At 42.4% G+C, this 23955-nt stretch overlaps 1 protein-coding gene across 4 annotated transcripts in view; it reads right to left on the bottom strand.

Moving 5' to 3' along the window:
* The window catches only part of EPS8 (EGFR pathway substrate 8, signaling adaptor), a 157927-nt gene that overhangs the window by 30060 nt on the left and 103912 nt on the right, over positions 1-23955 (bottom strand). For 3 of the 4 annotated variants that reach the window (XM_080914173.1, XM_080914176.1, XM_080914174.1), the window contains exons 5-14: positions 15504-15571; positions 14403-14564; positions 14121-14270; positions 10046-10128; positions 9383-9519; positions 6643-6716; positions 5185-5311; positions 2852-2940; positions 2414-2488; positions 345-493 (exon numbers count right to left, since the gene is read on the bottom strand). In XM_080914173.1, coding sequence (XP_080770299.1) covers positions 345-493; positions 2414-2488; positions 2852-2940; positions 5185-5311; positions 6643-6716; positions 9383-9519; positions 10046-10128; positions 14121-14270; positions 14403-14564; positions 15504-15571 — 1114 coding nt within the window. Of the gene's footprint in view, positions 1-344; positions 494-2413; positions 2489-2851; positions 2941-5184; positions 5312-6642; positions 6717-9382; positions 9520-10045; positions 10129-14120; positions 14271-14402; positions 14565-15503; positions 15572-23420; positions 23468-23955 lie in introns of those variants that run through there. The other variant, XM_080914175.1, reaches the window with a different exon arrangement.

Here is a 23955-nt window from a genome sequence, read left to right as displayed (position 1 = left end):
GTGTGTGTGTGTGTGTGTGTGTGTGTGTGTGTGTGTTGGGGTGGGGGAGTATACATGCCATGGTGTGCATCTGGAGATCATAGCCCAACTATGTTGAGTCAGTTCTTTCCCTTCTACCTAATGGGTCTCAGGAATGCATCTCAGGTTGATGTCAGTTAGCAGCAAGCACCTTTACCTGCTGAGCCCTCTTGCTGGCCCAAATTGACATTAGCTTTTCAGCAATACCAGCTTCTTCATTCTATAACTCACACTTCTTCTTGCAGAATCTTACAATGTCTTACTGCAACAGACAGGTGTGCTCGGGGCATCACACCGACTAAATGCTGGTGTTCTCCGGAGCTCACCTCACTTTCATCCACGTGTCTCCCAGTGACATCCACAGCTGCCTTTCCTCTGCGCTGACGGAATAGTTTAAGAAGTCAACTGTGTCTTTCATCAGCAGTGGGCTGAGTACCGAACTGGCCAGCTCAGGGCCACCTGTTGCCTGGACCACCTGGGTGGAGAACACATGTTTTTAGCACAACTTGGATACTCTTGAAATTTATACACAAAAGGCAATTCCAAAGCGAAGCACTGTTTTCATGTGTTCAAATTAAAATTTGATGTGTAACATATTATGGAGTGAAAATTGTTTCTCACACTGATTGATCCAGGAGAATATCATAGCATCTCCATACTGGTGGTAAGCATCTATTACATTCCCAACAAAATACTAATGGCAGGACAGAGACCCCCTTATTTGCTGACTTAACCATCTGCTATTTTTAAAATATCAATTGCAAATGGCAAATCTATTGCACCAACATTGAAAACTGTGGGTCTAAAATGAACACCATCAAAGGCCAGGGAAAGAAGCCTTTAGTCAGCAGTTCAGACTGCGCTGTCCAGATGTAGAAAACTGAAAAGGACCAGAGGGGAGGGAGGAAGACGAGAGCAGAAGGAGAGAAGAGGAGAGGGAGAAGAATGGGGAGGGACAATGACAAGGGGTAACCCCACTCCATAGAATTCAATTCTAGTGTTTCCCTGATTTGATATGAACAATTTAATGGTCAACGGGAAACAGGTGCCCACTTGGATAAGCAAAACAATGGGTAGTGTGTGCTAGAACAAAGCTCCGCACTGGCCTCTCAGGAGCCATCGCTGGCTGAGGAAGGCTCTTTATCTGGTAGCAGACAGGCTAGATAGAGACTTTGTCGGGATCCGGCCTCCTCAGAGATGTGTTGCAGGAAGAACGTGTTTGTTCTGTTCTTTTGAATGGCTCTAGACTAAGACATCTCTCAGGTCAGGGGCTCCGAGGAGGCCAAGCTGTTTTGTGCCTCTGTAAACGCAGATTTTCTAGTTCCCCTCAATACCCTTCCTCTGTCACCCAGAATCCAACTCAGGTGCTACATCTTTTGGGAATCCTAAATGGCAGCATGATTCTAAAACAGGGCTTGCCTGGTACCTGCTGTCCTCAAACAGTCAGTACACAGTACTGACACACTACATGACACCATACAGCTTGCTTTTCAATTTCTCCCAATGTGAATGAATTTAAATTGCAGGAGACACATCTGGGGAATCTGAGAAGCAAACTGAGAAGGAAAGATGGGGTACGAAAGTTTTGTGCTGAGTCTTCTGCAAACAGAACAGAATGCACTATTGTTTCTGGTTTGTTTTGTTGTTGTTGTTTTTGTTTCTTTTCCTTTGCTGTTGTTGTTGTTGTTGTTTTGCTTTTTATGGTTTTTAAACAAGGTCTTTCTTTGCAGTCTACACTGACCTTTTACTTCCTACCTAGCCTGCTCTGTCCTCTTGCCTCAGGCTCCTCTGTGCTGGAAGTCCCAGTGTGAGCCTACGTGGCAGGCTCAATTCTCTTTTGGCTCGTTGTTTTAGATTTTCTGAAACAAGGTCTTACCATGTAACTCAGGCTAGCCTTGAACTCACTGTTCTACCACAGCCTGGAGAGTGTGCGGGCTGCAGGCACAGGCATGACCGTGCCCAGCGTTCACACTGAGCCTTTCACCTGCAGCCTTATAAACACTGGCAGCCAACATTCAGAGATGACCCCAGGAGTGAGGGAGCAGAGCGCTGTGCCCTTTGGGTTGGCAGAGGAGATATTACAGGCCATAGTTTCCTATGAAGAAATTCAGCAGGCGCATGTGTGTGCACTCGAGCTCACACACACACACACACACACACACACACACACACATATACACACACACACACACACACATCATGTGTGTGCCACATCCCCAGCCACAAGTGACATATGTGTCCTTTCAAACTCTCAAACTTCACACTCACAGAGTTTACACACATGTTAAGAAGAACAGGACCCATGTAAGGTAATCAAAGAGACCCCACTTAAACTCAAGACCCCTGGATGGGCGACACTGAGAACGGTTGCTTTGTTTTGTTCATAAATGCTCACCATATTTAGTGGAGTAAACAAGAAATGAACCAGATCCGAAGCACTTGGGTTTTGGATGTGGGACTTCAGCTTGGCCTGTGGCAGTAAGAAAACAAATGAATTACCACAACACACTCACCCCAAGGGTGGACACACAAAGAGCAGTCAATGCAGGCACGGAAGGAGACGTTTCCTAACATTTCTGCTTAGAGGGACTCCATCAGCATGGAGTGAATGAGGGGAAGAGAGAGCCAAGAAATATGGGCATTGCTTTTGGCTAAGTCTCTGTGATAGGCGCTCCTTTCAGTCTGATGTCATAATGAAAGGCCAATCAAAACATACACCCACAAATCTACAAGGACAACTGCATCTCTTAATTTAGTTTTGAGGCACATTTGGCTAGACATTGATTGATCTTTGCCGTCTGTTTCTTCTATTATACAAAGAAAGCACACCTACCAGAAGGTTGAATCCGTGTTTAAATTTCTGGAAGCAGTCGACAAATTCATCAGGAGGTGGCGGTTTTGCCCTTAGCGTTAAAACGCCCTCTGATGAAATAAAAAAGAGCAGGGGGTGGGTGAGGACAGATGTATAAGGAAGTTTATTAAGTGGGGGGAAAAAACTACATTTGCGTTCACAGCTGGAAGACTATGCCAGATGTGGACCCTTACTCTACAACATCTCTTATTCCAGTAAATCAAGAAGATCCTAAGTTTGAATCGATCCCTTTTTCTCTTGGCCACTTCCAGTGACTCATTGGATTCTATAAATATGACTCGAAGCCTTCCTATGTTCCAGGAATTCTTGTGATCATTGTAAAGGCCACAGAACTGAATAAGAGACAAGCCCTGCTTTTAATGGCCCTGAAAAACAACAGAGGAAATTAATCAGGAGTGTAACAGGTGTAACACCTAAGCGCTACAACAGGAGAGTACACTGCTCAGGAAATGGGGAACATAAAAACCAGAGAGCTTTTTCAGGAAACTTTTTCTGGGGCTGGGGGTTATGAGACAGGGTTGTTCTGCTCTCCTGGAATTTGCTCTGTAGACCATGTTGCTCTCAAACCCACACACATCAGCCTGCCTCTGCCTTGCATGCTGGAATCAAGGTGTGCACCAAGTCACTTTTAAGGAGGGATTTGAAAAGCTATTCCGTCTCCTCCAGGTTGTGCAAATAACATGCTAAGATTAAAATAACACATGGAGTAACAGGGAAATCGGGCATACACAAAACAAGCAACCTAAACCCAAAGAAATGTGTGATTAGAGAGGGGACTTGGTTTAGATTGTGGGTGACCTTGAATTTCAAGGTGAGAAGTGACATTTCAATCAATAGCCACTGAACCACTCATACTTGAGGGCAGAAGTATGAAACTCTAGAACACTACAAAGGGTGCCCTGTTGAGTGTGGCACACCTGCAACCTCAAGACATAAGAGGTGGACCCAGAAGGACCATGAGTTCAAGGCCATCCTTGGCTTTATCCAACTGTGAGGCCAGCTGTGTGAGACCCTCTCTCAGAAGTTGATTGACTGACTGACTGACCAACTGATTATCTGTTTCTCCTTACACTACAGAAGACTAGGGGTTGAGAACTGCTTTCAAACTGAGTCAAAAATGATGCCAGTTTCAACCAGCTGCCAATTATGAGAATGGAAAACAATGTGAACAGATGAAATTGGAGAAACAAGTCAAAGTAGCTGTAAGCAAGAGAAAGAAGGGATAGAGGTTTGGGTTCTGAGCCTGGTAACCTGGAGGAGAGCATAGTCCATTAAGCAACAAGAAGGGGCTTGGAACACCACAGCACGCTGCATTCAGAGTGAGCGGAGGAGAGGAACATCTAAGCATCTACACCCAGGACAACACTGAAGGCCGCACACTCTTGCTATACTGACAGGAGGTATACGAGGTTTTGAAGTCAGCTGTAATGAACAACACATGACCTAATGGCTCCTATATATTCAAATTGTGCCTTTTGCCAGAGGATATAGAAACACTACCCTTATATTTATACTTTTATACATTCAAAAACATTTGCTTTAATTTAGTAGTAGTTTGTGTGTGTGTGTGTGTGTGTGTGTGTGTGAGTGAGAGAGAGAGAGAGAGAAAGAGAGAGAGAGAGAGAGAGAGAGAGAGAGAGAGAGAGAGAGAGAGAGAGACAAGGTCTGATATCCCAGGTTGTCCTATGTAACTAAGAATAATCCTCCTGCATCAGCTTGCTGAGTGCTGGGGTTCCTGACCCAGTTTCCAAGACATTTTCAACATAGGCAGGTCTGCACATGCCTCACTGCTTCTGTGCGACTCCAAATATGAGTGAACAATGGTCGGGTTTGAGAACTGATTCAAATCCATTGATACCCGGATGAAAGAAGTCAATTTTTAATGTTAAAATTGTTTTCATATTTACAATGAAAGAACTCTATGGAACAGGTCAGTGTTAGGAGCAGAAACTAACTTTTAACTCTTTATGAAAACTGTAGATGGGTGTGGCTACTGCCTAATCTCAGAGTCACATGACTTAAAGGCACAGTCAGCTTGAAACAAACATGAGCTCTTCCCTCTCCACTTGAACCTCCAATGGTGCCCAAAGCTACAGGACCTAGCCCTGTAGTTCTTACCTGTGGTCTGACAGCTCAAAAGTAAGGAAGCCCCCCACTCACTGTGGGTCTGATAACCCTGGAGTATGGAAGCCCACTTGCTTGGGGTCTGACAGCCTTAGGGAAAGGAAGCCCATTCACCCAGAAGTCTCACAGCCTTACCCTGAGGAAGCCCACCCGCAGGCTTGCCCGCTCACCTCCAGGTCCTTTCTTTTTACTTTTCTTGCTCTTCTTCCTTCTAGAAAGCTCAGAAAATGCTTCAGCCGCTTTTTGGAGTTTTGTAATAAAAAATTCAATGTCATCCAAAATATGGTTTAAGATTTGCTGGAATGAGAAAAAGCAGAACAAGATATAAAACAAAGAAAAGAACCAATTTTGGTCTAGCTGTTAGCTTGAGTGTAAAGGAGAGAGACTTTAGGTGGGAAGAGAAAAATGATCACGTTCATGCAGTCAATCACTAATTCTAAGAAAATATTATATACATATATATGTGTATGTATGCATGCATGCATGTGTGTATGTTTGTATGCATGTATGTATGTATGTACATATATTCCCCCATACAAAGCTGGGAGTGGGACTCAGAAGAAAATGTTGTCAGAAGAACACTGGGTACTTTTGTTTTGCAATCATGTCCTGTAAAGGCTCTGACGACGTTCCTGCATGCCCGTTATAGAATGCAGTAAGAACCTAAAAGCACATAGCCGTACACACCAAAATCATATGACCACTCTGCAGAGCAGCATGAGCAAGTAAAGCACACTGGAGAGCACTTCGGCTGCCTTTGATACTTCACTTTTAGCTTGCTCTACTCTAAAACGAAGAGTTCTTTGTATTATAAGACTATTAAGTAGCATTTTGTAAACATTTCCCTATAATATAGTGTGATATGAAAATTAAATTCTAGGGCTGGAAGAGATGATGGCTCAGAGGTAAAGAGCACATTCTGCTTGTGCTGACATCTAAAACTCCATTTCCAGCATCCACGTTGGGTGGCTCACAACCACCTACAACTCCAGCTCAATCAAATGTTGGAGTCTGACCTCTGCAGGCACCTGCACACACATAGAAACAAGCACAAACACACATGCACACACACACACATACACACTCACTCACACATAAATGATTAAGAATGAAAATATTGGGCTGGAAAGATGGCTTAGCACAGCCATCTGTAATGGGATCTGACGTGTCTAAAGACAGTGACAGTGTACTCACATATAAATAAAATTAATAAATCTTTTTTAAAAAGGGAACTCTTTTAAAAATTAAGTCTGAATAGCAGGCTCTATTCAGTGATATTTTTTTTCAAAAGAACCTGGGAATGGGTATAGTTTAAAAGGTAATAAACCATACATTTAAAATATAATGGACATAGCCATTAACTGTCAATTAACCCTGCAACCTTAGTAGTTCGTTTCCTCTGTAAACTGGACAAGGTGCCAGGATTCTGAGGGAGATAACATCCAGCTAAATACTAGGAAGGAAGAAAAAGTGGTTAAGGGAAAATTCAAGGCCCATACTGAATGCTGAGAAGAGAAGATATAATTTCTGCAGCCATTTTTGCCAGCCCCTTTCATCTCGACACCTTTGTTTCCCCTCCCCACGAAGCAGAAGGGCTGGTGAGCTAAGCCTGACTCAGGCGTACTCACCACATCCCTGTCAATCCGGGCTGCCATCATCTCGGGCGTCTCTTCCTGCTCGTAGTACTGCCGGGACTTCTCGACTGCAAAGAAAGGAGAATTGTCAGACTTTCTATGTTTGCTGATATCAATGCAGAAATGGAAATGAGAGGCGGTGAGAAAGGAATTCCAGTTGCTGAGTGGGGGAGCTCTCTGGAATAAACAAGTCAAAAGGGTGCTCCAGGCCTCTGAGGTACATCCTTACCCTGGGTACCAGGATTACTGGGCACAACTGATGGGTTGGTCTGCCCACCTATCTAAGGTTCTAATTGGTTATGCTCCCTCCTTCCTGGAGTGAGTTTGGCTGTCCAGCAAGCCTTAGGAATCTCTTGTCTCTCCCGCCTTGAGCTTGAATTACATTCGCCACTACTCCTGGCATTTTTACCTGGCCACTGGGAACGGGTCTCAGTTCCTCATGCTGATGTGGTAAGCACTATATCAACTGGACCATCTCCACAATCTGGGCTGCCAGTCCCCCCACATTCCAAGCATGTGACTACCATAAAAGCTGTGCAGTTCTGAGAGGACAGCGATTTCTCAATGGTCGCTGTAAGTCAGCGTTAAACTACACAGCCTTTGGCTCACAGATCTTAAATCATACGCCTTAAGATCAATACTGAATGTGCGTCGCAGAGGCGTTCAAAATGTCAAGAACACTCAACTGTAAGAGCTGATCATGAGACCTCCATCACAGATTCCCTCCTGAGGTGAGTCAGCCGGCACTATGGCAACACGGACAGCTGGTGCCACGCATCTCAGAGTACATTAACCGAGAGGGCATATGGCTGGGGCAGGAGCAATAGATCACAAGGACTAGGGGGAAAACTCATGATGCGTCATCGTGACTCACGAGGCTTAGTTCAGAGAATTACCAAAGCACACTGCAGACCCGGAATCCCAATTTCTCCTTTGTGCTAGCACTGTCCAGACCTGGAGCACATGGGGAAAGGGAAAGGAATTGCCAGGCCACACAAAAACTACATGTTTGGCTATAACTATTCAGGCTCATTAATCTGCACGAACAAGGCTTGGCAGTTAGCTGCTATTTTACACATGGCTGCTGCCTGCTTGGTACCATGTAGCGTGGGAGGCAGAGAACAAAACTTGAAATGGCCATTAGGACCTCCTAAGGGAGACAAGTGTAAGGCCTCCTGCCTGCAATCACATCACTCTGGAAGCTGAGGCAGGGGTGACCAGGTTAGGCTGGGCTACACAGTGATCCCTCAAAACATCCAGGGCTACACAGAAGACTACGTCTCACAGAGGAACTAGGAGTCTCCAAGAGACCCCACAATGTTGTCTGGGGCTAAGTGAGCAGATGAGACTTATTTCCATAATATCTGGGGGTCCCAGCTACTACTGCGACCATTTTGCTCAACCCACTTTGGAAGACAGGGTCACTCCACCTCAGAGTTCAAGGGGGCTGTGGTAAGAGCTGACAAAACCCCCCCGAGGAAGCCTCCTTTAGAGCATTTCCAACTAAGCCTCTCAGGCACTCACACAGAACTGTGCACAGCATGTTGAACAATCAGTAAGCTATGGCAGCCTATCTCCATGTCACTCTAACAGAGGCAATGCCAGAAATATTTCACACAAAATCCAGTAAGAGCTCAGAAACACCTGAGTGTAAATTGTTTTACTGTAAAATTGCATTAGATTCCACATGCATTCCTACAGCTCTAGACAGGATCTCTTTGGTTTAATGTCTTCTCTTCCTACCAAGTCGGTTTCGGCACCTCTCTACCACATACACACAGAACAACAAAAACAACCCCCTCCACCAAAACAGTCCCAACAAAACTCACCTTGGGTTCACAATAAGCACGGAACATTATAAGTCCGAGTATTTCAAAAACCTTTGTATTTACAAAGGCAATTGGTAGAAACATATGTAATTCCTAAAGCAAAAGTCATTAACGTTCTTTGACAGTGATGCCTTTTTTAGAAAATGTATTTATTTTACATGTACAAGACTACACTGTAGACACACCAGAAGAGGGCATCAGATCCCCTTACAGATGGTTGTGAGCCACCGTGTGGTTGCTGGGAATTGAACTCAGCACCTCTGAAAGAGCAGTCAGTGCTCTTAACCAGTGAGCCATCTCTCCAGCCAGACTGTGATTCTTATGTTCCTGTGCTGGCTGTGAGTGTAGTACCACCGGCCTCTGCATTCACAGAAACCTGTGGGTCTTTATGTCCACTTTACAATTGAGGCCAAAGCACTAAACATTCCACGGTCATATGGATAGACAGAGTCTGGACTTATTTCAGGTCTCAACTTTTAGTCCACAAAATTAAAAATACCTATTATTAAAGTCACTACACATCTCAGCCATAAGGCACAGAGAAACCCAGATGAAAGTGTCTTCCCTACCTGTAAAACATACAGTTTCAGGCTTTTGGGGGAGAGAGTTGAGAACAGTCTTGCCAGTGGCGAATCTATGAGTTACAGTGACCAATGTGACACCTAATGCATCAGTCACATAGACATTATGTGGGTAGCCAGCCAGAGATGACTGAAATCCTCACAGAGTATCTATTAAATGGCTGGTATGAAGCCTCCTGGATAATAACCTTATCAGCCGTCAAGACTTAACTTTGTAGATCTTTAAAGTGAACGTTAACCTAGAAATCAACACGAGGATTTGGAAGGATGAATGCCAACTTAACCCAAAGTGGATCCTCAGAAGGGTTAGGTCTGAGTACTTACAGTCACCCTGGTCGGCTGCCCAGGCAGACCAGGCTGCTACGCGACTCCTAACGTCCACCTGTGTGACAGTCCCTGGTGGCACAGGGGCAGGCGCTCTGGGAGGAGGAGGGATGCCAGGATCTGCTTTGGCAATCATCCTAAAAGTGAAGAACAAATTATCCAACTGGGCTGTTACCATGTCCACTTCAGTGAACACTGCTTCTGTCAATCAGTGCCCTTTGCCCATCAACCTCGGGAATAACTGTCAGGGGAATCAGCACTCCCAAGCAACTCCACCATGTCTGCCGCTAAGTTTCCGAGACACAGAACCACAGAAAAATTAAAATCCCTGGGGAACTAACATTGATTTTTTTCTCTAGGTCACATGATACTTGAAAAGCTTGTGAGCACATGGGAAGACCTTGGGTCATCTCTTAAAACAGCATGCATTTTTTTATAACTCCCACATGTAGATTCGTGGGAGACAGAGTTGACACATGGAGAAACAAGAAGGGGCAGACACAGGCTAACTAGGCAGGGAGGGCAAGTAAGTTGAGATTAAAGGTTGTAATTCAGAAAATGGAATAGTTCACCTCCATTGAAAGTAACTTCTCTAAACCTTTAGGAGAAAGCAGAGTAGGCCTACTATCCAGTCCCCCCACTACAGTCATTTAGCGCGCTTACCTCAGGGCCTCTGGCCGCCTCTTCTGTTTGCCGCCTTTGCTGTCGCTGATTGCACTTTCAATGTCTTCGCTGATCAGGTTTGCCTGGAAGGAGAGATAAGTTACCTACCGGGAAGGCCATAGGCTTGTCTGAGCTTTGACATAAAGATCAAGACAGAAAAAAAATATATACTTGATATTCATCGTCTGAGTCAGTAAGTGTCTAGGTGTAATAAAAAGAAAGACTTTTTAACATCTATTGTAAAAAATATGACTCTTTTTTTTTAATGGTGTATTTTATAACGACGGAACTCAATGCTAATTTTTAAGGTTGATCTACGTCTAACCCGTTCCTTCCAGTAGATCAAGGCAGAAGGACAGGTGAGTGTCTCTGCTCTGTCAGGAAGGACGGATGTAAGAGGATGTGTGGGGCTGGTGGAACCCTCCCCTTTTTCTCCCTTCACGGGGGAACCTATTATTTCACCAAAACAGAGACTCAAAACAGCAAACCTTCTCATAGGTCAGTGTCTGCAGTGTCCCTGAAGGGATGTGTGGTGAAGGCCAGGCTCCAGCCCTCAGATGGGAGGTGGTGGAAGGAAGACACTGGGTGGCGCTCTTGCAGATAGCATTGGGGTGGCCAGTTACTTCCTGTCTCTCTCTTACCACTTCCTGTTTTTCATGAAGTGAACAGCAGTTTTACCACATACTTCCTACTACCATGGGCTTTTCCACCACAGGCCCAAAGGCACGGTACCAAAAAAACCATAGATGAAGCCTCCAAAGCAATTAGGGAAACAGACCTTTTCTCTTTTTAAGTTTTCCTGGCTTGATGCTTTGTCACAGCAATGGAGAAGCTCATACAGTTCTACATTCACAGGCTGAATCTCAATTCCATATCGTATCCATTTTGATAACCACTTATTTCTCCGTTTCAGGTAAAACTGAATTATCTGCCACCACAAACTTTTCCCCAACATTTTTTTTTCCCAGCAAGACCAACGATTAGATTTTCTTGGGAATCCAAGTGAGTTTTGGCAGATAACGTGTTAATTTTTCTTCGTTATGAAATTTATTTGTAGCCTGTAATTATCACTGTATATGAGGATGTTGTTCATGTATTTATCTTCTATTTTGGGGCTTGGATGCTCTGTGTAATTATGTATATTTTTCTCAGATATGTGAGTCATTTATTCTTTAACCATAAGCACTGGTGAGCATAAGAATTTAGAATTGATGGGAGTTCATGAATTTTGAGAGAAAGTGTGTGTGTGTGTGTGTGTGTGTGTGTGTGTGTGTGTGTGTGTGTATGTGTGTGTGTTTGTGTGTGTGTGTTTGTGTGTATGTATGTATGTGTGTGTGTTTGTGTGTGTTTGTGTGTTTGTGTGTATGTATGTGTGCATGTGTGTGTGAGTTTGTGTGTGTGTCCACCTGCCCACATATGCAGTGATACACATAGAGAAGTCAGAGGACAACCTTAGGTGATGTTTCTCACCTCACACCTTGCCTGAGGCAGGGCCCTTAGTTGATTATCCCCACATAAGCTGGTCCAGCTGGTCTAGAGCTTGGAAAAGTTTTGTCTCTGTATCCCATCTCCCGGGAGACATGTGAGGATTATAGATGCATACCACCACAGTGGGCTTGACATGGCTTCTGGGGATTTCAGCTTTGGTTCTTAGACTTGTGCATAGAGCCTTTCGTCCACTAAACCTTCTCCTCAGCCCTTGTTTATTCTCCATTCCAGTGACTTCTCTGAGAAAAACTAAGTGTTATAGCCTGGCCTGGATCATGTTCACAGTGAGGTGATGCGGCAACGAACCCCAGTATAGTGTCTTTTCTTTAGAACATTCTAGTCCAACACATCCCAGAGTTTCAACTAAGGCGAAAGCCCTCTGAGCTATGGTGAGTAGAGCTTTGCGCAGGAAATCTATTTGGAGCCATCGCTGTCATGGTCCCCTGGAGAAGGAAAGCCTGTCATTGCATAGCCCAGACTCTGACATCCAGGACCCTTACTCAGGACAGCACCTCACTCTTACATCACACTTAAGAAGCATGGGCACAAACACAAACTTGAAGTGTCTTTTGACTCAGTATTTTTGGTTTGTTTGTAAATCTGTGAATTGGGTCAACAAGATGGTCCAGTGTTTAAGGACATTTGTTGCCAACCCTGATGACCTGAGTTCGATACCTGGAATTGGTAGAAGGCGACAACCAATTCCTACAACTTGTCCTCTGACCTCCATATGTGATGTCCCTCCTCAGTAAATAAATATAAAAATTAAAGACATAAAATCCATTAATAAAATTTTACCTTTTTTTCAGAGCAAAAAATATCCACTTGAACTTTTTTTTGCTTTAATACATCTACATCCTCAAAATTATTATGATAATTCACAAAATCCAACAATTACAGCCCATAAAAAGCTGATAAATTTCAAACCACAAGTTGCTTAAATAACACAATTCTTTAAAGTAAGACTTTTATAATCATTCATGGAATAAACTGAAATTAGAAAAAAAAATTACAAATTATACTGTTAAAGATAATCTGTATATGCCCTGGCTTAATGTCAAAGCAATGTTGATGGGATCAAGTTGTTTTCTTGTGCTGATCTAAAATTTCTTTACAATATAAAAGTAACAAGTAAACCAGTGCTCTGGGAGGAGACGGTGGTAAACCAGATTGAGATCCATCCCTCCTTTCTGATATTTGAACACTGGGTCCCCACGGGGCGCTGTTTGGATGACTGAGCATCACAGCCTTGTGGTAGGATGTAGATCACTAGGGAAGGCCTTTGAGATTAAAAGTCTATGACCACTTTCAGTTGGCTCTCTGCTCCCTGCTCTTGCTACCACACCTGCTGTGTGTTGCCATGACTACCCAACAGGACAGACTCCTCTCACCCTGGAACTATAAACTCAACTACACCCTTTCCTCTCCTAAGTTGATTTTGGTCAGTGTTTTATAAGGGCAACAGGAGAGAAACTAAGACAGGTGCCAATCAACCAAAGGTGATTTCTCTTTTAAAGAAACCGACTCAGAAAATACAGATATGTAATGTTGATGATAGGTTCTAAGGTTCAATAAATTATAATCATTTAGAAATTACTTGGACTGTGAAATATTGGTTGGGGGTTTCAAGCATGTTATTCTTGCTAACTGTGCCCAGCTATTTCCCACTGGGCTTAGGGGTTATAAATGCTGAGCAATTTGCCAAGTCACATGATTAAATGGCAAGTTTTATGTCAATACCACGGGACAGTCTCTCTGAAACAATATCAGCTCTGAGGTTAACAAAGAAGAAAACAGAACTGTAGCATGCCTACTGTCCATCTATGCACAATGGCTTTTTAATATAATTGTAGCATATTTATTGTCCGTCTATGCACAATGGCTTTTTAATAGAATTGTAGCATATTTATTGTCCGTCTATGCAGTATGATTTTAGTATATGTGCTGCAGAAGCAAGCACCATGCGTGACTCTTAACGATCCATTTTTAATTCTATACGAAGGGCTCCTGATGAGAATTACATACACCAGGTACACTTTGTAAACAAGGATAAACAACATACATCTATGTTTGTGAGACACCTTTGAACTCTGACGTGCAGCAATCCTCCTGCCTCACCTTTCTGAGTGGTAGAATTACTAGTAGGGGCCATCACACCACACCTTGAGTTTTTTGTTTTTTAAATTAAATTTCCTCTTTTGTTTACCGGATTGGAAATTTATGGAAGACACTTGAGTAGTGGTTTTCCTCATTACATTCTTAAAATCTTAAATCTCAAAAGCTATATGACCAAGATGGGTTGTTTAAACGTTGCGGAATATTGCTCCAGTGGTTGAGTGAAGGAAGGACAGGGACGTGAGATTTGCCTCAGCACTTAGGAGCACTTGCTGTTCTTGCAAAGGATGGAAATTTGGCACCAAGCACCCACATCAGGCAGCTCACATCTTTATATGGGGATGTGATACCCTCTTCTGACCTCTCTGGGTACACACTCACACTCACACACACACACTCACACACACACACACACTCACACACACACACACACACACACACACACATTAGTGGGAGGCCGAGCCACTCTTACCTTAACCTCATCACACTGGAAAAGGTGAAGGTCCGGCTTGCTCTGCATTGGTTCTTTACATACCAAGGCAAGAATGGAGTCATAGCTGCATGCATGTACCACTGCTTGACAATGCTGGATTGTGTTTAAAGGAAAATTCTCCAATTCATTCTGTATAAAAAAATGTGGACATCTGACAGTGTCAAACCGTCACTAGAGTTCCAAGCATCTATCCTGACTGCACACATTAGTATGTGTGGTGCAGTCTGGAAGAATAAAACAGTGTAGGTTTCCCAGACTTGCCTTTGATTCTAAATCAATCAGGCTCACAGCTCGGTCATCCACCTGGAGAATCATATCTTGGGTCCACACTTTGCCCTTGGCATCAAGCAACTTCAGCTTCCGGATTCCGTCATCGACGGTGATCATGGCTTCTTTCCGATCCAGCACAAAGGTGGTCAGGTGCTTATGGTCAGCAAAAAAGGGACAGAAAAAAAAACCTTGAACACACACTCCAGGAGGAAGAGTTTGTGTAACAAGTCCATTAGCAGAGAACCAAAGGCTTAACACAACATGCTACAAGCTCAGTTATCTACCAAGAGGGTGGAGTTGGGCGGGGAATTTTCATTGAACACAGAAAGCAATGCCTTGATCTGTAAGATCCCTAAACCAGTCTCATGCTGAGTCATGTGGGGCTACAACAGCATGGTATACAGACAGGTTTTTAGCAGTGGAACATAAACAGCATTTCCTTAAATCACCGACCCCACCCCAGCCCCGCTACTCAGATTAACTACATCAACGCTGCACAAAAGCAACAATCCCAGCAGCAGCTACAACCTGGACAGCCACCCGGGAGCTGCAGTGGTGGTCCTGGCCTCTAATGACCACCACGTTTGCCCCCTCCTTAAACCACTTTACTGAAACAAAGTGCTTTAGTTTTCATCAAGAATGCTGGAGATGGGCAGCAAACTGAAAATAGCGATTCAAAGATGATGTCCCTGCCTGCACATTTTCCACAAAGAAACAGGGGTCGTCGTGATTCCAAACTGAACAAAGAAACTAGTGTTAAGGACAGCTCGTGATGACACCAGATAAAACTAAATATAAAACTGAACTGCTTGGCGCATCACAGCTTAATGAAACGGAAGCCCTTCTCCTATTTAACGATGGGCTCAGGATGGCCAGCGGATAAGTTCTTCCAACCTGCTTAGTTTGAAACTCAACGTCTCACAACAGCTTTACCTGTAACACCTCGGTTTCACAGAAGAAAGAAAACATCTTAAGGGAAGAACCATAAAACTTAAAATGCATTAAATGAAATGAAACGTAGTTCTTCTTTTACTCCCGATTTCTATGTCCCTTAAGAGTCACAATAATATTGGCAAGAGCAAAGCTTCTTACTTCCACTCGGTACTGAGACACGTCCGACACACTGCTGATGCTGTCTCGGGCATAGTTCTTCCTTTGTTCTGAAAGGGAAGTTTTGAGAAGCCATTAGTTAGCTACTGATAGGCTCGAGTTTGTATGTTGGAGTCACATGGCACCTCTGAAGTAGTTGTCAAGCCCCCCACTGTGGCTTGTGTTTTGAAAACATGTTTTATTCACAGGCAAACCCAAGGTCACCAGGAAAACTAACAGTCTGCAGGAACCTCTGGACCCAACTTAAATCCTCAGGGTTCCAAATGTCAAGATTATAAATTTCCTACGTCTTAAAGATTTTTCTTTAAATTGTGTGTGTGTGCATGTATGCATGTGAGGATCCATGCACATAAGTGCAGGAGCCTGAGGAGGAACTGGATCCTACCTACACAGCTGGAGTACAGGCAGTTGGGAGCTGTCCAATGTAGGTGCTGGGAACTGAACTCACTGTCCCTAAGAACAGTGCACACACTTAACCACAGAGCCATCTGTGATGGTTTGAATATGCTTGGCCTAGGGAGTGGCATTATTAGGAGATTCGGGCCTGTTAGAGTAGGTGTGTCACTGTGGGTGTGGGCTGTAAGAACCTCACCCTAGCTGCCTGGAAGTCAGTCTTCCAGTAGCAGCCTTCAGCTCCTTCTGCACCATGCCTGCCTGGATGCTGCCATGTTTCTGCCTTGGTGATACTGGACTGAACCTCTAGATCAGTAAGCCAGCCCCAATTAAGAGTTGTCTTTATAAGACTTGCTTTGGTCATGGTGTTTGTTCATAGCAGTAAAACCCTAACCAAGATACTATCCCTCCAGCTCCTCCACTGTAAGTGTTCTAAGAGAAAAAAGTCATCTTATGTACAGGTTTTATTAACTAGGAACCTACTGTTTATTAAAAAAATATTTTTTAAAAAAGCTTGCAAATTTTATCTGTTGCTGTAATTAGGTCAAAACGCAAGAGCAGATACTGTCAGAGGTACCATATTGTATGAAGGGGATTAACCTGCTAAAACAGAAACATCTCCTCTCACAACATCCAAATGGAGAACGATGTTAAGATTCCAAACTTATTCAAACAGGACTATCACAAATATTAGCCTGTCACACGTCAAGAGAACACACAAACGAGAAACTCAGAATTCAGAGACAAACTAGAAGGGAAAACGAGGCAGCTAAGGAGGCTGCATCCAACCACTCAACAGCAAAAGGAATCTTTTTTTTTTAAATACTGCAAAATCAAAATAAAAAAATCAAAGATTTTCAATATTTGGTATTTGTTAATTCACATGCAACATACTAATTTGGAAATTCAGACTTGCTTTATTTCTTCTAAGGCAGAATTCTTGGATGGAAAGGATCCAATATGTGATCAGGGGATTCTGTGATTCTAAATCAAGCTTTGAGTTTATCAATAAGTAAGAAACTAGATTTAGGTAAGATTATAAATGGTCCTGGTCTTGGATAATTTACTATAAAATAGTGGGTTAAACAACTTAAATGTAAGCAAACCTAAATGTCTGTCTTAGGTTGTGTATGTATGAGTGTATAGATATATAAATGGATATACATATACACATATATACACACATATATGGATAGATACATATATATTTCACATGTGACATACTTATGATATATATTCACATATAACATACATGTATCTCTACAGATAGAAAATAGATATGCATTAGCTTTCCGATCAGTCAGAATTTTCCAACTATAAACAAGTTTCTTTCTACTCTTAGGTGCCCCTACACTGAAAGAGTATGAAAAAATTGAAGGAAGACCAAGTAGAAAAGTATGAATGACATACTCAGACTCCAAACATTAGAACCTAATGTTTTTAAAAACATGATAAGTGATTGATATTCAATAATACGGAAGCAAGGATCTTCCTGTTCATATTTATCCAGGAAATCTCCATGCTCCCCTCAACCCCCTCGCTCACACTGACGTGGTCTATTCTGGTTTTGCTTTTGCAGCATTAAAATGACTCACTGAAAGCACACATGCCACACAGTTCAATCTTGGCTACCTTTCTTTTTCTGTTTGGATGACGATCTGAAGAAGTACGCTCCGTCTGTTCCTACCAAAATAATACAGTCAAAAGAAAGAGCTGGCTTCAACTACAATTTTCCCCGGCATTCTGAAGCACACACCTTCCCCAGTAACTATACCTCATGTATGAAGCAAAGAGCTTTTCTATTAGCTGAGGATCAATGTGAGTTACTAAAAGGTAGACAGCTGTTCTTAGGAAAACCTTCTGATACACATGGGGCACAATGCATACATAACTCATGAAGACATCTGGCAAGAGCACTACTTCAAAATCACAGGTTCATCAGCTTCTCCCTCAGCTCTCAGGCACAGCTCGAGAGCAGGAGAGTGGTTATCTTCTTCTGATTTGACCCATGGATAGCAGAGGAAATGGCTGTGGTTGCCATGGTACTCGATGACTAGGTGATATGGTGGCTCCAGGATGTTCAAATGATTGACTGGGTCTTCCAGATAAAATGATTGGCAAGCACAGGTGAGGGCCAAAATACTGCATGAGGTTTGTGTTAGGAAGAGGAAGAAGAGGAAGAAAAAGAAGAAGAAGAAGAAGAAGAAGAAGAAGAAGAAGAAGAAGAAGAAGAGGAAGAGGAAGAGGAAGAGGAAGAGGAAGAGGAAGAGGAGGGGGGAGAGGAGGAGGAGAAAGAAGAGGAAGAAGAGGAAGAAAAAGAAGAAGAAGAAGAAGAAGAAGAAGAAGAAGAAGAAGAAGAAGAAGAAGAAGAAGAAGAAGAAGAAGAAGTTGTTGTTGTTGTTGTTGAAGTGCACTCCCCCAGGTGTCAGAACACAAGTAGCTCAATCCCAGGAAGACACAATTTACAGGTGCAGAAAATGATTAACATGGTGACATCTGTTCCCTCTGACTGCCAGACGGTGAGCTATCGTCCCTAATATTTCTGCCTTGTTTCTTTATCATGCTTCACAATGAATAAGATGAATGTCTCAGAGAAGTACCTTCGAAGTACCCTAAAAATCTATTACTGTCATCAAAATGATTTAGAAAGAAAATTATTCTGGTGATATAAAGTCAAGAGATAAAGTTCACGATGAACGCTTTAATAGGCAATTTCGAAAGGACGCAAGTGAAAGTCAATTATAGTGTCTCTTTTGATGAGATTCTTGTGCACTTTGAGGTTCAGTGGTAAATAGTGCTCTGGACCCTAAGCTGGAAACCCTACAAAGCTTTGAGACAGTAGGAGAATTGTGAATCGAAGCTTTCGATACAGTGGCTCAGAGGAAGTCACAGAAAAATCAGCACTTTCTCGAACAATGGTTCTGATCCTTGGCTGCCTACGACCATGGGCTTTGAAAGCCACATTGTGGGCCCCACTCTAAGAATTCCCCTGCAATAGATAAGGGTTTCTCAGGCCACTGGGACTTATAAAGCTCCCAGACACCCCAGGATGTGAAGCTTGGAACATTAGCTTCTACTCCAGAACCCATGAAAACTGCACCTCTCATCTATGGTGTGCTCCTTGAGAGCTAGTGCTACCATTCATGTTAGGATGCAAGGAATGAACAAATGCCACATTAACAAGTAATCCTAGCTCTGGAGTTCTGAGTTTCTCAACTGCCCGTACAAAACCAGTGTCTCTCCATCACCCAACTGACCTTCTTTTCCTTTCTGCTTTCTCCCCTCCCCCATGCACCACTTTCTGTCTCTATCTCACATTAAATTATACCTAGGGACAACTTTATTTTCTTTGAATAAAACTAGTTATCCATCACTATTTTTGTTCTATTAGGCTTAATTCTATGGAACAGAACACATAAGCATATTCAGACAGATCAGATTCAATAACCAATGAGAAAATTTCTTTGCTGGTCACTTCAGCACTAGGCTAATATGCTCTTATAACAACTAATAGCCAACCTTGAGGTCAGAAACTACAGCTTCATTTAACTGTTTAGATTTTAACTACCGCACCTCCTCAGACAAGCTGGCCTTGGTCCTCACCCTTGTTTTTATCTACTTTATCTATTTTGCTCTCGATGGCAAATTTAAAGGCTTAAAATTCAGACCCCACAGCTGAGACTGAAAACTTTCAATTTTTCTTTCTCTAAAAGTAAGGCAATGCCTGGACCATTAAATGGAAAACACAAGAAAGAGCAGCTGTGGAGAAAGTCTTTATCTAAATAAAGCAAAAGGCTACAGTTCACATTGCCATATCCTTAGCAACAGCAACAAAATTTCAATCAGTAACAACTCTAAAAGGCTTCAGGAAGTCCCTGAAACTGACGAGATTTGTTAGGCTCCTCCCTGTCAAAGTCAGCAATAAAGGCTCAGAGTCACTCTCAGGGGCACAAAGCTGAGCTGTAAAGATGCCTCTAGGACCAGACCACTATCTGGAAGAAGCAGAAACCAGTTGAACCACCTGGAAGAGGTTTAGATCAGCTGAGGAAAGGACACTCTAAACTTGTTGAGTCACTTGCTGGCTGTGTAATGGGTTCCAGGTTCCCATCTTAGTAATCTGTCAGACATGCTGGTGTGGGCTTTGGTGATACAGCTGTCTTTGAGTCATTTCTGATTCTTTAAATGACCCGCCCTCACCCATATTTCTGTTAATGACTTCAATAAAACTCATGGTTCCCCAAGCTGGACTTCAGTGGTATCTGCACTGTGGTCTGGCACAGGCTCCCTATCTGGTTTGAAAAGACTTAGGTGCTTCATCTCCCCAGGAAAAGTTTCTTCATACAACAGTACCACATATGTGCCTCATGCCCACAGAGCCTAGAGGAGGATCTCTTGGAACTAGGATGGTGTGAGCCATGTGAGTCCTAGAAATTGAACCCTGGTCCTCTGAAAGAGCAACAAGTAAGTGTTCTTGATCCCTGAGCCATCTTTCCAGTCCCGGGGCATCTACTTTGTTCATATTACTGGAACTTCTGATTCATCTGTTTTATTACAGCCTAACCCAAGACACAGTCACCTTTCTATACTGAATGAAAGACACTGAAGGTCATGTGCTATTTTGAAATAACGTCCACATCTTGTTTATTAAACTTTTAAGATTCTCGTGCACATAAGGGGGAGTGGTGGCAATGGTGACAGAGGTCAGCTGTAGAAGCCCATTGTCTCAAGTCACTATGTGCATCCCCAGGACCAAACTCAGATCCTCAGGTGTGGCAGTGGCAGCTTGTACCTGCCGAGCCATGGCTTTGTCCTGAAAATTAGTATTCTTCTTCTTGACACCGTGGGTGGTTTTGTTTGTTTGTTTGTTTGTTTTTTGTTTTGTTTTTTTCTCATTTTATTTCTGAAGGCATTACTTTCCACTCTCCTGTTACCACCAAGCTCCTGGCAGTTTGTTAATTCTTTCTATTCATTCTACAAGTAATCATTGAGCATGCATGATACTTGAGTGGCTGTGCTAACCATGAGCCAAAGGAAGCCTACAGTGAACTGGACAAACAGAAGCCACCTTCATGGGCTGACTGTGTACATTAGATTCAACTTGCTTTTTACACACGCACTTCTACAATATCTGAACAATATTATGGTGGACTTTTCAGAGCACAGTTCAAGGCTCAGGGTCCCTGTGAAAGCCCTGCTGACTATGCCTTCCTAACCACGCCCCTACTGGCCACACCTCATCAAACAAAACTATTTTCCCATATTAACATTTTGGCATCCAAGCAGACTTGAAAAATACTCCCATGAATTTTTTTTTGATTTTAATACGTCACTACTATATTTATGCTACCTTTATATATTAATATATCTGTAGCATATTTAGTGATAAATTTGATTAACATTTTCTTATCCTTTATTACCACACTTTTCTTCTATATATGGATATACAGGTTTCCCAGCAACATTGGATAAGAGGCTATCTTAACTACAATGAATATTTTGGGTCTTTGTTGAGACTTAGATCATTGTGGCTCTGTGGGATTTATCTCTGGTTCCTTTATTCTATTCCATTGGGTCACATGACTGCTTTTGTTAATATGACCCTATTGAGTTCATGAATTCCACTATCTCTTTGGAAGATAGCTGGATTCTTTTCCTCAGGACTGCCTTGTCTACTTGGAGTCATTAGTGCTTTCATATGAATCTTAGGATTAGCTCTTCCATGTCTTGGAAGAATGACATTGGAGTCTTGAAGGGGGTTGCAGTGACTTCAAGGATGCTTTGGGTAGGGTAGCTATGTTCCCAACAGTAAATGTGCCAATCCATGAACACAGAATGTCTTCATGTCCTCCTCAATGTTTTTCTCCAGCATGTTAACGTTTTTATCATAGAAATCCGTCACTTCCCTGCTTTAGTGATCTTGGCTATTTATTTTTACTTGTGAGGACATTGTGAGTGGGGGTGTTTCCACAATTAATTTCCCAGCATATTGAGTATTGATGAATAGAACAGCCATTGACTTTGTATTCTACTGCTCTAAGAGTTTCCTGATAGAGAACTTGGGTCTTCTTCCTCTTTCGTGCATGTCCTTCACTCTTTCCTCTCACCTTATCTTACTATGAATGATGTTGGTGGACTTTGTTAATAGCTCATTCTATACCTATCAAGATAACTATGTATTTCCCCCAATTCTATGTATGTGCTGTTTTATGTTTATTGGTGTACATATGCTGAAACATTTTTGCATTTCAGAAATGAAACTAACATGGCCATGGATTATGATATTTTTACTGTGTTGCTGAATTCTATTTTGCAAGTGTTTAATTGAGAAGTTTTGGGTCTACGTTCATCAAGGAAACTAATTTATAGTTTCATTTTTGTTGTGTCCTCCAATTTTATCAGAATAACACTGACTTGGTAAGAAGATCCTGATAGTGTTCTTTCTCTGTCTGCTTTAGGGGCAGCATGGGAAACCTTGCAAGAGATAATAGAATTCAGAAGTGAGCCCATGACACCTGGGTTCTTCTCTTCTCGAAGACTTGAAAGTGGCTTCAAACTCATTGTGTGCGTGATCTTTCTTTCCATATATACACATATGTGTTTGTGTGTGTGTGTGTGTGTGTGTATGGAGGGGGGTGTTTAAGTGGTCTAATTGTTCATATCCCCTTGTTTCAACTTGGTCATATGTATTAATAAATAGTTCCTGCTAGTCTATCTCACCAAAATTCACACTGGCAAGTATAATCTGTCATTTATCTTTGAACTGACTTAAGGAATCCATGGAAATAGAGATGATGATGGTGGTAGTGATGGTGATGATGATGATGATGATGATGATGATGATCCAGCATACCAATAGATTTAATAAATATCCGTCTAGAAATGGCAGGTTGAAGGGATTATTTCATCCTTACAAAACCCGTTTTATCCTTCAAGCCAATCTCAGTACTACAAGACCCTTAAAGTCAGGGACCAGACATAACTGGTCCTATTTTGAACACATATTTATCACAAAATAAGTAGATGATAAATGCACCATCTATATACAAGCCACGGGTGACTAAACTGTGGCAAGAATGTCCCAGTGTGGTTTTTAACCCAGAAATAAATGGTACTCTCAAAAACAGAGAAAGCTCTCTTTCCAGTGAGAAGGCTCACAGCAGCTCAAGGTGCTGAGAGCAAGGCTGGGCTAGTGCTCAGCCTTAAACAAGACATTTACACCACATCCTCTAAGGCTCGGGGGACATCATGAGAAAGGGAAAGGAAAGAATGTAAGATGTGGCTGGCAGAGAAAAGTGCTATGAAACGTCATCTCCTGTGAAAGGCAGAGCCATTGCAATGACTCATGGCAAACACTAATGCCTGTACCAAGTCTGCACAAGAACCAGCCTGTCAACAGTCCAGCATGGATGGAAGAGTGACTGGGGGAACTCGGCCCTCACTAATGATCTGCCAACTCCCAATAAATCTGGGGAGATAGAGAGTCATTGCCTTCTATTGCATACCCACAGGTGACTGCAGCAGGCTCCAGTGAATAGTTCCAATTCAATGGTCACATGAATGGCTCAGCTTAAATGAAACAAAACAAGCAAAGACATAGACCTTGGAAAAGGATATGTAGGGAATATGGAGGATATTCTAGCGATGGGAAAGAGATAAAAGGGGTGGAGCGGCCAGAATACATTACATTATATATGTACTCAACTGACAAGGAACCAACTTAATAATAAAAAAGTCTCAATATAACACACAGAAAATTAAAAACAGCATTACTGATATTAACATAACCATTGAAAACCACATTTATATATGGAATTAAGTCCATTTTATGAATCTATGTCTTGAGTTGTAAAGTCAACTCACTAATAAAGTTCAAAGTCACAGAACTTTAGAACTGGTAGGTCTTACCACCAAACTAATAAACCTAGTAATGTACAATAATTCTCAAATCTACAAAATGCTATTTTCCTATAATGCATAGTAACAATGTTAATCAACATAATAACATGAAGTATTTACAGTGTTGTCTGCTTCTACATTACTT

This window comes from Micromys minutus (assembly GCF_963924665.1).
Source record: "Micromys minutus genome assembly, chromosome: 3".
NCBI lineage: Eukaryota > Metazoa > Chordata > Mammalia > Rodentia > Muridae > Micromys > Micromys minutus.
This window is presented reverse-complemented; position numbering and strand designations above follow the sequence as displayed.